Here is a 12,729-nt window from a genome sequence, read left to right as displayed (position 1 = left end):
AAATCAATTCGTTCAATCTGATTATACCCCTTAACCACCAATCTAGCCTTATTTCTAATAACTACTCCTAAGTCATTCATTTTGTTCTTGAATATCCACTTAGTTCCTACTACACTTTGTTCTTTTGGCCTTGCAATTAATTCTCAAATTTCATTTCTTACAAATTGATTTAACTCTTCTTGCATAACCAAAATCTAAAATTCATCCGAAAGTGTTTGATCAATATTTGTGTGTTATATTATTAAAATAAAGGCTGAATGATTAACTTCTTTGTTTAATCCACGCCTAGTCCTAATACCCTCACTAGGTTCACCTATAATCAATTCCTTTGGGTGGTTCTTAGAAAATCTCAAATCTCTAGGTAAAGGATTTTCTATCTGTAAATTTTCTTCCAAGTTTATTTTCTCAATCTTTTGGGAGTTAATCTCAATTTCATCCTCTTCAACAACTGGCTCTTCTAAACTTCATGATTCATCAAATACAACATGTGTGGTCTCCTCAATTACCAAAGTTCTTTTATTGAATACTCTATAAAATTTTTCAACATTTGAGTATCCTATAAAAATACCTTCATCTGATTTTGGATCAAATTTTCTTAAGACGGATTTTTCATTGTTATGAATAAACACCTTACATCCAAAGACATGCAAATGTGACAAATTAGGTGTTCTCCCTTTTAGTAACTCATAGGATATTTTATTTAAGTTTGATCTTACATTCACCCTATTCAGAACATAACATGCAGTGCTAACCGCCTCAGCTCAAAAAAATTTATGAAATGAATATTTTGCCAACATGGTTCGGGAGGCTTCTATTAATGTTCTGTTTTTTCTTTCGACAATCCCATTCTGCTGAGGGGTTCTAGGTGCAGAAAAATTGTGATCAATTCCTTTCTCTTTAAAAAAATCCTCAAATTTCATTCTCAAATTTTCCTCCATGATCACTTTGAATAGTCATAATTTCACATCCTAACTTCCTTTGAATCCAAGTCGAAAAGTTTCTAAATTTCTCAAATGATTCACTCTTATGAAATAGAAATCTAATCCATGTGAATCTAGAGTAATCATCCACAATCACAAATCCGTATACCTTCCCTCCTAGACTTACAGTTCCAACTAGTCCAAAAAGATCCATATGTAAAATCTCCAATGGTTTACTAGTTCTAAGATCCTTACTGGACTGAAAAGAGGACTTTATCTGTTTTCCTAATTGAGATACATCACAAAGGTGGTCCTTAGTAAAGTCTAGTTTTGGTATACCTCTCACTAAGTTCTTTTGGATAATTCTCCTAAGGTTTTTCATGCTAGAGTGACAAAGTCTCCTATGTCAAAGCCATGATTCATTAGAAATAATTTTTAAACAAAAAGCAGTATGAGTTTTAATACAATTCAAGTCTAACATATACACGTTGTTTACCCTTATACCATTCAAAACATCATTTTCATTTAGACTTAATATGCAGCTAGTAGAAAAAAAATTTACATAATATCATTTATCACATAACTGACTAATACTTAACAAATTATGCTTTAAGCCTTCTACCATTAACACATTCTCAATAAAAAAGTTTTTAAGACTTCCAATCATACCTAACCCAACCATCTTCATTGTGGTGTTATCTCCAAGTGTAACCTTGCCTCCACTTCTGGCTTCCAGCGATATGAATTGTGCAGTAGCTCCAGTCATATGCTTTGAGCATCCGCTGTCCAGGTACCATATGCTCTTACGAGGTCTTGTGTGAGAGCGATCCTATAAAATTATCAAATATTAGACCTGGGAACCCAAACAAGTTTGGGTTCTTCTTTTGACAATTTATAATCAGATGCATGTATGATATGTCTAGGTTTATGCATCTTAGGTCTCCACACCAAATAAGTTTTCTTCTTCAAAGTACAAGTATGAGTTATATATCCAAACAATCCATAATTATTATATTTGACTCTTGGAAATGAATTCCTAAGTCTTTTACTATTCATCTGTCTATTCAGGGATTGCATAAATTTAGGATACAAAATAGGATTCGTGAAATCTTCAAGTCTTGGGGGTATCTTATTTTTCTCGAGAGCTTTTATCTTCAATTTGTAAAATGAATTCATTTCTTCCAAAATTCGATTCGTATATTTAATTCGATATATTTTGCTCTCTGATTCATCCTTATTATCTTGATTTCTATTTGAAGTTCTGAAAATGATGATTTTAAACTTTCATGGTTCTTATTCAAATCGTCAAACTCATCAAGTAATTTCATGTGGTTGTCATCAATTAAAGCATGATCTTTACTAAGGATCTCTTGTTCCTTTTGTAGTTCCCGAAATTCTAAGTTCAGACTAGTATGCATTTTCTTTAATTTTCTATATGCATCATGTATGTGTTCAGAGACTTCAAAAAGTTCATTGTAAGTTAAGTCGCATACCTCTTCTTGATCTAACTGATCAAGACTATTGGCTATTAAGCACAGATTAGTGACTTCCTCTTCCTTTTCAGTCTCCGACGAGCCTGAAGCTGAGTCCACACAGAAAGCTCTTTGAAATTTCTTCTTGCACTTCTTCACAATTAGTTTCTCCTCTATCTTCTCCTTACTATGAGTGGTTTTGAGTTTTGGGCAATCTGACTTAATATGTCCAGGTTTCCTGCACTCATAGCAAATAACATCATTTGAAACCTTAATATTTTTATTAAATTTACCTCGATTCCATTACTGTCGTCTCTTTTGCTTCCTCTTTAGAAAGCTTTTGAACTGTTTAGTCATCAGTGCGATGTCGTCTTGATCCTCAGGTTGTGAGAGTTCACTCTCTGACTCCTCCACTTTCAGTGCAATATTCTTCTCCCTTTGGTTCACCTGCATTAATATTTCTTTGACTCACACTTTCACCTTGCTCGTAAGCAATTAGTGATCCAAGAAGATTGTCAATAGAGTAATTTTTTAAATCTTTAGACTTTATAATTGCAGTTATTTTAGCATCATAAGCAGTAGACAAACAACAAAGTATCTTATTAACCATATCAGCATTCGTTAGTTCCCTACCAAATGCATGTAAATAGGTGACTATTTGTGTGAATCTTGTGTATATGTCAGAAATAGATTAATTAGGTTTCATGCGAAATAAATCATAGTCATACAACAAGATGTTAAGTCTAGATTGTTTAACTTCATTAGTCCCCTCATAAGTTATACAAAGTCTATCTCATATATCATTTTCACTCTTGCAAGTGAAAACCCGCATGTAATCTTCGGATTTATGAGCACAAAAGAAACTATTTAAGCATTTTGCATTAAGTTGTGCTAAGTCACGTTCTTCTACTGTCCAATTCGCAAAAGGTGTTTCTACTCTAACTCCGTCAACTAATCTAATTGGTTTTGTATACCCTTCCTGAACTAAGATCCAAATACGGTAATCAAGTAACTGTAAAAATGTAGACATGCATGTTTTCCATAAATCAAAAGGAATATTATCGAATAATGGAGGTCAAGTTATAGAGTAACCTTCATGTGTGTTTCGGTTTTCAAATGTAGACATGGTCGTTAATCAAAAAGTAGTCTAAACTTATGATTTTAAAACTAAACTCTGATATCACTTGTTGAAACTTGTTCAATATAAATTAGGTTGTTAGACCTAAGCTTATATCCCAGCGGCTAACCAAGAGGGGGTGAATTGGTAATTTTAAAATTTCCTCTTATTAAATTTTAAACTGATAAAAACTTATGATAAATTTTGAAAAGTATTTTTCAATCACAGATCACACAAAAATAGTAAAATAAAAAGCAGCGGAAAAATAAAAAGGAACGCAAGATTTATAGTGGTTCGATCAAACACGACCTACATTCACTCCCCGGAGGCACCCTCCGAGTATTGCACTAATACCACTAGTGACTCTCCTTTTGCCCCCACAACAAGGCGGAGAAGCCTTCATAAAACTCTCTTCTACCACTACCCGATACGGCAGAGAACCGTCATCCTTTTACACCCTCCAAGTGTAGGCAGAATACCTCCCGCTGTTCACACTCTCCAAGTGTAGGCAGAGAACCTTCACATTGTTCACACTCTCTAAGTGTAGGCAGAGAACCTTTCATCCTTTAACACTCTCTAAGTGTAGGCAGAGTACCTCCCGCTGTTCACACTCTCCAAGTGTAGGCAGAGAACCTTCATGATGTTCACACTCTCCAAGTGTAGGCAGAGAATCTTTTGTCTTTTCACTCTCTCCAAGTGTTGGCAGAGAATCATTCATCCTTTCACACTCTCCAAGTATAGGCAGAGTAACTCCCGTTGTTCACACTCTCCAAGTGTAGGCAGAGAACCTTCACGCTGTTCCCACTCTCTAAATGTAGGCAGAGAACCTTTTATCCTTTCACACTCTTTAAGTGTAGGCAAAGAACCCTTCGTCCTTTCACATTCTCCAAGTGTAGGCAGAGAACCTTCACGCTGTTCACACTCCACGAGTGTCGGCAAAGAACCGGATCTTCTTGAAAGATCTTCTAACGAGAAATCTAGAATGACGAGAGAAAAGAGTAAAGTAATCACAATTAACAATTGGAGATGCTTACCTTTGAGTACTAAGTGAACCCTTCATGTTTCAGTAGTAAGAATCCTCCTTCAAACACTCTCTCACACTCTCTCCTTCAATCTCCCTTCAGTTTGCACGAAGATCAATGAGCAAAAAGATTACAAGACAGTTTACAATGGACCTTTTATATGAAAGACACGAAAAACCGTCCAAAAACCACAATTTTTAATTTCTGTTCGTACTCGATCATCCCGTACGATCGTTATTTCGTACGTACGAACAATGTAAAACTGTTGCGTACGAACTCTATGTGCATTGGGACGAAATGACTTCGTACCCGATCATCGTCCCGTACGAACTATGTTCGTCCGGTACGAACAGTTATTTTAAAGCCTCATTGAAAACATAACTGCATACGGTCCATATGTTTAAAGAACATAGAACATCGTCCTGGGACGAATGTTCATGTTCGTCTGGACGAACAGTACGAAGCTTGAAACCAGAGCACTTCGTCCGGGGACGAATGGGCAAGTTCGTCTGGACGATCAGAACAAAGCTTGAGTCCAGAGAACATCGTCCTGGGACGAATGGGGTATCTAGTCTGGACGAACTGTTCAAGTCAAGGGTTCAGAGAACATCGTCCTAGGACGAAATGAGTAAATTGTCTGGACGAATAGTTTAAGTTGAGAAATCAGAGAACATCATCCAAGGATGAACAAGATAAATCGTCTGGACGAATAGTTCAAGTCATGAATCCAAAGAACATCATCCTGGGACGAACGAGACACTTCGTCTGGACGAATAGTTTAAAGTGAGAAATCAGATAACATCGTCCAAGGACAAATATCAAACTTCGTCTGGACGATCAGAACTTGGAAAAATTTTATTCACTTTCTGTTCGTTCAATTGCTCTGCGAGGGGTATAACTGACCTGATCGTCCCGTACGAACATGATTCGTCCTGTACGATGAGTATAAGAAATGTTGACTTTTAATGATCTCCCCGAGTGTGTGTATGCTAGGTTGCTCAATTACAATCACATTCACTCATACTCAAAAAGTGAAAAATACAGACTTTAATTTACAAACTATCTTATGCTGAATTTTGATTTGAAGTCTTCATCAGTTTAGAGTACGATTTTCCTGAAATGTTAGACCACACAAGAGCGAAAACAATTCTTCCAAAAAGTGTTAGGAGAAAATAATAATTAAAATAATAATATTTGGAATCATCAAAACTATACAAATTGCAAGAATGTAAAACATGCAAATAACAACTCTCTTAACACCCCTAATACTACGTGGGTGCTTTAGGGATTACCCACCTCGCCGCAAGCGTCGCACCGATTTCCCTCCCCCCGTGCTACGTGAGCACGTAAGAAGGTTTGACGGCTCGCCGCAAATGCTGAGAGTGGGATTTTTAAGTTAGAAATTATACCTTTGCAACCAGACCGACGACGATGGCAATAATTAGTAAATGATAAAAGAACGCCCCTCTCTTTTTTTCTTTTTTTTTCTTCTTTTTTTCTTTTCTCTTTTTTTTATCATATATATATAATTAAATACACCTAATTACCTAAAAAGGTTGAGTATAAGAGACTGGCAGGAGGCGGCTAGAGCTTGGGTTCGGTGGGATCAAATGGCTAGGGTAGAGGAGGAAGTGGATGGTTCGACTAGAACAGGAAGGATTGGTTCGGCTACAATAGGGAAGGAGGCGGAGACTTGAGATCTAGCATTTATGGCTAGATTGGAGGAAGATGGGAGGAAGAGGTGGCTGATATGGGTGATTCGAAGACAGGAAGTCGGGATGGAGACCTTCGGCTATGGAGGTCATGGGTATTTCAAATAGGATTCGAAAATGGAAGATGAGGTCGACGGAAGATCTGGCAATCGAAGGCTATAGGAAGCTGGGAGCTTGGGCTGGTAGTTTGTTGTGGAGATCGGTCGTAAGGTTGACGTCGGCTAAAGGAATCAGAAGCAATGATGGGGTGAGGGTATTCGGGAGATTCAACTGCTATTATTATCGTGGAAGTCTCAGCTTGCAGAGTAGAAGAGGAAGAAGGATATGGGATTTGCTACTGATCAGGTTGGCAGTTTCCGCTCGAAAGAGCAAGGATGTAAGGTAAGGGAAGCTTGTAGCCCAATGGATTTCGGCAAAGTGTAGAGATCGACGATGGGGATTTTGGGGTCGAAGGAAGAAGGCTATGGAGTTGAGTGGGTATGCAGCTTTGGAGGAGTTAGGGGGCACCCTTTTTGATAGACAGAGAGTAGAGGAGGAGATGTTCAGCTGGTTCACGTGGGATGAGAGAAAACTTAAAGGCTTCATTCATTTGGTATTTAACGACAAGAAATGAGTCTAGTTGGCACGGGATTTAAGACGCATACCCAGATGAAGAGATGCGAGTGCAGCTAGATTTTATGGATTCTTCGACAGAACGAGGTGACGAGGTAGATCATTGCTGCTCTACATTAATTTTTGATTTGGACTTTTTTTTGTTTTGTTTTGGATAATACATAGAGGTCAACGGAGTCATGCACTACTGCCGTGGTGACTTCATTTCCAAGCCTGCATCAAATGTACCATTTAGATAACTCAGGATACTACTCATAACTTGCCAATAACTCCTTCCTAGATTATGTATAAACCTGCTCACAATGCCACCTGCTTCTGCAATGTCTGGATCGAGCTGTTCCAAAATCAGATCAAACCATGCTACAAGTGCCAAGTAACCTCGAGGCGAGGTATTCTTAACCACTGAGGAGAACACTTCATCATAAGCAATCCATTTTCGTTGTGCAAAGCCTTTAGCCACCAACTTAGCCTTGTATTGCATATGAGCTCCATGAGATCCTTTTTTGCACACATCCATTTGCACCCAATAGCACTCTTCCGTAGATCACAATCAAGATTGTCCACCGCTTCCTTATAGTGACTAGGAATTTCAGCCTCCATGGCTTAAAGTGCAAATGCAATGTAATTCCTCAACAAAGCTAGTTTTGGGACATTATTGTGTCCGTATCTGTTCCTTTCAATAAACTCATAAGCAAGAATCTCTTCAACATCATCTTCTACCTCTTGATCTGCAGTTGAATCGGATACCTAAGCATAAATGGTTTTCCTCTGTAGAGCAAACGGAGTTACATCAAACTCCAACTTCTTCTGTGTATCTGTGGTCCCAGTGGAACTCTCCACCTGCTTAGAGTCCTGAGACTTCAACATGCTTACCTCATCGAAAGTAACATCCCTGCTAATGACAATATTCTTCTCTATCGAATCATAGAGTTTAAAGCCCTTGAATACATGCTTGAAGGCAATAAAGACCGCCTTCTTTGCCTTTGGTTCTAGTTTATCGTTCTGAACATGATAATAAGTTGGACACCTAAAGACTCTCAAGTGCTCATAATCTCTATCAGGATGTCGCGACCATATCTCTTTTGGGGTATTCTTCTCAATAGCTGCATAAGGTAGACAGTTCACCAAGTGACAGGCATAGTCTATTGCCTCAACTCAATAAATACTATCCAACCCAGCATTGGATAACATATACCGAACTTTCTCCACCAAAGTTTGGTTCATCCTCTTTGCCACCACGTTTGGTTGCGATGTCTCTCTTATAGTGAAGTGATGATTTATTCTAGATCTTTGGCACTCCTGCAAGAATGCAACCGAAGTGTATTCGCCCCCATTTTTTTATCTGATATATCATATCCTTTTGTCAATCTAAGTTTCAATCAACTTCTTTCAAGTTCTGAAAATCTCTAATACCTCGCTCTTGCATCTCATGGTGTACACCCAAACATATATGGATAAATAAAATTAAGTATCGCCGCCTGCCGAATGATGTTGTCTTAGTTGGGCCCCAAACATCTGTGCGAACATACTCTAAGATACCCTTTGTACTATGAATGGCAATACAAAAGGATATGCGTGTCTTTTTTCCCAAACAAACAATGTTCACAAAGATCAAGCTTATATGTGCTTGCTCCTTTAATTAATTCTTATTTCACCAAAGCCATAAGAGAAGCCTCTCCAGCATGAGCTAGCCGCATATGCCACAATACAATGGTATCAGAAAAATCATCAGTAACAGCAGCCGTTCCAATCATTGTTCTTCCCTGAAGGTAGTAAAAGTTGTGGCGACGAACTCCTTTCAAATAAATCAATGCTCTAAGATATATCTTCATAAATCCTGCCTCCATGACTACCTTCTAGCCCTTGGTCTCTAAAGCCCCAAAAAACAATAAATTCTTCCTAATATCTAGAACGTGCCTCACATTAGTCAGTTCTCTCATAGTATCATCATGCATTCGGATTAAGATGCTCCCTACACCAACTGTATGGCAAGTCTTATCATTTCCCATTATCACAACACCACTATCAAGCTCTTTGTAGGTATAAAACCACTCTCAAGTGGAACAAATGTGATAGGTAACACCAGTATCCATAATCCAGCATAAACCATCTAAATACAAACTCTGAGAGATTGCATATAGTGATATATTTGAATCTTCATCACGCTCATCCATGCTAAGATTAGCCTCAATGGAAACTTCCATTTTCTTCTCCTTCAGCTTTAGGCAATCTTTCTTCCAATGACCAATCTCCAAACAGAAAGCACATTGATTTTTCTCAAGACTGTGCCCATGAGATTTGTACTGCCTGTTGTCACCCTTTTTCTTCTTCTCATATCTTCCTTATTGGAGTGTGAGAGCCTCAGATGAATCTATGTTTGTAGACTCCTTGTCCCGATGCCAGAACTCGTGATTCAGCAATGCAGTAGTCACCTCCCCATAATTTAAGACCTTCCCATGAATGAGCGTCATCTTGAATTTTCCGTACTCATCCGAGAGTGAATTGAACAGAAGAAGCGCCTTGTCTTCATCTCCAATCCTCCTCATCCATATTCAAAAGATCTGCCAACAGTTTTGTACAGTCATTCAAATGCTCATCAATTGTAATCTCATACCTCATCTGAAACCTATAGAGCCGTCGTTTCATATAGAGATGATTCGCCATGCTCTTCAAGTCTTCATCAAATATTTATTCTCCAAAGTCTTCCACATCTTCACAGCTTAAGTCTCCATCATCACCCCGTACTTGATATACTGAAATAGGCAATTTATAATCAAGTCACAAGCACTTTGGTTTATCTTGAGTCAATCTCTCTGAAATCTCCTTATGATGTTTTATCACTCTTCAGATCTTCCTCCGGATTCAAAAAACCCAGCGTATCCATCACGTCACATCGTCACATGCCAAAGTTTTATTTGTCGTCAAATTTCATCGCATCAATTTTGACGGGATGTGTAACCACCTGATGAATCGACGCCTTCTCCACCGATGAGGTGGATGTATCCATGGCTTCATAAGATCTCATAGCTTACACTAAATTGCAGCTATCTCATGTAACCGAATTTACACCAATTCGGGTCTGTTCCTCTATCTGGACGAACCACGCGAACAGAGAGATACTTTATGTTCTTCAAATCACCGCCATAAATCCCACCAGAATTCAGAATCCGACTCTGACACCAATTATTGTGCAAACAATCGTAGCGAAAATTAAATTCACACAACATAAACACAATAAATATGGCAATTTATGTAGTTCGGTGAAAATACCTACATCCACGGGGAGGGGATCATCTGGGAGGGGATGATCATTTCACTATATTGAAGAACAATAGAAAATTACAATGAGTTCTCTCTCCCCACTCATACAACAGTAGCCTCAGGACTCTATTTATATATTTGAGTCAAAATAAATTAGAAAAAAGCTTCCAAATCTAATTTTAATCAAATCCCAATCAAATTTCTAATTAATGTAATAATTAGACCCCTAATTAATGCATCGATCAAATTTCCAATTAAATCTCAAATCAAATCAACTTAATTAGAGAAATAATCTATTCCCTAATTAATTACAATAATGAGCCATTAAAAGCTTTCCAAATAAAAGCTTATTTCAACTTGAAAATATTCCAAATCAACATTAGGTTCTTCCAGCTTTGGATGTACAAGTTCTTCCAGCTTGGGAGATACAGGTATTTATTACACAATGTAGTTTCGGGATTTCGGCCAGGAGTATTGGTAGAGGAATTGATGGAATCGTCCATATAGAGGTATAAAGGAACAAGAAAATAAACGAGCTAGATGATAAGCTACGGGCTCTCAAACCATGAAGGCAAGCAATTCCAGCAGGATTAGCTAAGAAGAGAATAAAAGGTTATAAATCCCGTGAAAATTCATAGAGCAGTAAGTAAAAATAGAATTTCACAAAGTGTTTTTTCGTTGAGTATAACACAGAGCTTGAGCTGTATATATAGGTAGCTTGGTAGATAATGTTTGTGCCTATTACAGAGGTGATTGGAGACGGGTAGATGAGATTCCACAATCCGTTAATGATGAAGAGTCAGGATTAATCAGTGAGAAGACGTGCCTGCTGCACAACAGGAAAGCAAGAGCTGCGGCATAATAGAGAAGTGGCATATTACTTGTCACGTCTTTTGTAAACTACTAAAAAAGAATATGATATAAAAAATCAGAGTTTATGATTGATATGTTTATTGAGCAGGTATGAATTGATACAATTGCATTAATTTTTACACTTGATGGAAAGACTGCTGTTGTTTGCGACCGTCTATAAGAGCAGTTGCAATTTGTAATCCAAAGAATCGACACGCAGCAGCACAATTCCTAATTCTGACCCGCTTACAACTATGAAATTTGGATAATTTAAAAAAAAAAAAAAAAACAATAAGTAAGACAGAGCACTTATAATGGATGGATCAATTGTCTGTCGTCATCCTTGCGTTGCCGGCAACGGTGCTGCAGCCGAATCTTTTGGTTGGAATTGGAGGAGATGCGACTTGCCGGCCTCATCGGGTAGTGTGCGCCGGGCGGGGAAAAGGGTGGCCCAGCTTGTTGTTGTGAGTGTGAATCCAAGTATGAAGATCACGGTGGAGACAGCCAAGATGGCGGACCCAATATACACTCCGTCTTTAACGAGGTAGCAGTCTCCGTCCAGCCATCCTCTCCCGTATGCCTGCTTATTGCTCATGCCTGATGCAGTGCCCAGCAGGATGGCGGCCAATCCAAAGCTCAACCTGAACAATTAAGTCATCCATCATAGTTCTACTTAGATTATGATCTGAACAAAGCATTTATTACTTAATTGACAACGAGCATAATTAAGCCTACCAGGATAGAACGAGAAGTGCAATCGAAGCTGACCGCCTTCTCCTGGAATTGCCGGAGCAAATTCTGACTCCAGCTGCTGAGGTTCCCGCGATCTGCGCGACAGATAGGCACACCAACGCTGTTATCCCTAACGCGAAAGCCGAGCTCCTCTGCAGCGAGCAGAGGCTTCCATCCAGTTTCAAGTCTCTTGTGGCCTGGGGATCGGGAGCATGTAATAATCCATGGATGATAAGATAGGATGAATAATTAGCTAATCAATAAATCACTAGCAAGGAAATATATGTGATCCGATGGTCACCTTGGATTTAGTGAATTCGGCAGCCACGCAGCAGGAGAAGGCCACCATGCCCAAAAGCAGAACTGCGGAGGAGATGGAAAGCTGCGCCACGCGATATCCGGGCTTCTCCATTTCGAGAGGGCAGCTATAGGGAGGGGTCGCTAGATCTGGGATAGGGATGCTTTCCTTGAGGGATTTTGCTTGGTTGGGAGAAAAGTGATGATTGTTTCCTGCCTCCCTGCTTGTGCTTGACTTTTCCTTTTATGGAGAACTTCCTCCATTTAATAGTAGCTGGAATTTTGGAAGGACAAACGATCCCCTCGCTGACTCGGCTATTTAGATTGTTGGAATGGGGAAGAGGACTGAGTACTGGAGAAGCCTTCCGAATTTGAATCAGCACCTTGATAATAATGTTTTAATGAACAACGGCCGGCCCTCCGAGGAGACGGTCAATGGCTGCTGCGTGCCGATGAGGGAAAAAATAAAAATATCTCTCTCCACTTGGTTGCCAGAGGAATGTAGCAGGAAGATTCGACTTTTCTGGGGTGGATTTCAGCCTCGAGCCTATCTACCTTTCGATGAGCGCGGTGTCGTTCCATTGCCACCAAATGACTGGAAAACTCCATGCGATGAAAGGATCTAAAAGAGGGCAAATTATTGGGTCAGGTGACCGAACGCAGAGATAGGTTCGGATAATAATAAAATATTATTTTAAAATTAGCGCAACTAAAGCGCAACTAAAGCGCAAC

General features: G+C 39.0%; 1 protein-coding gene across 1 annotated transcript; it reads right to left on the bottom strand.

The window, feature by feature from the left end:
- Window positions 1-6,522: 6,522 nt before the first annotated feature.
- LOC110110600 lies at window positions 6,523-12,613 on the bottom strand. The gene is made up of 3 exons (XM_028701142.1): window positions 12,002-12,613; window positions 11,704-11,897; window positions 6,523-11,609 (listed from the first exon to the last, which is right to left on the bottom strand). Exons 1-3 carry the CDS (start codon window positions 12,110-12,112, stop codon window positions 11,306-11,308), a joined length of 609 nt encoding a protein of 202 aa, XP_028556975.1. The 5' UTR covers window positions 12,113-12,613; the 3' UTR covers window positions 6,523-11,305.
- Window positions 12,614-12,729: the final 116 nt, after the last annotated feature.

The sequence above is a fragment of the Dendrobium catenatum genome, unplaced genomic scaffold (assembly GCF_001605985.2).
Source record: "Dendrobium catenatum unplaced genomic scaffold, ASM160598v2 fragScaff_scaffold_1639, whole genome shotgun sequence".
Taxonomy (NCBI): domain Eukaryota; kingdom Viridiplantae; phylum Streptophyta; class Magnoliopsida; order Asparagales; family Orchidaceae; genus Dendrobium; species Dendrobium catenatum.
This window is presented reverse-complemented; position numbering and strand designations above follow the sequence as displayed.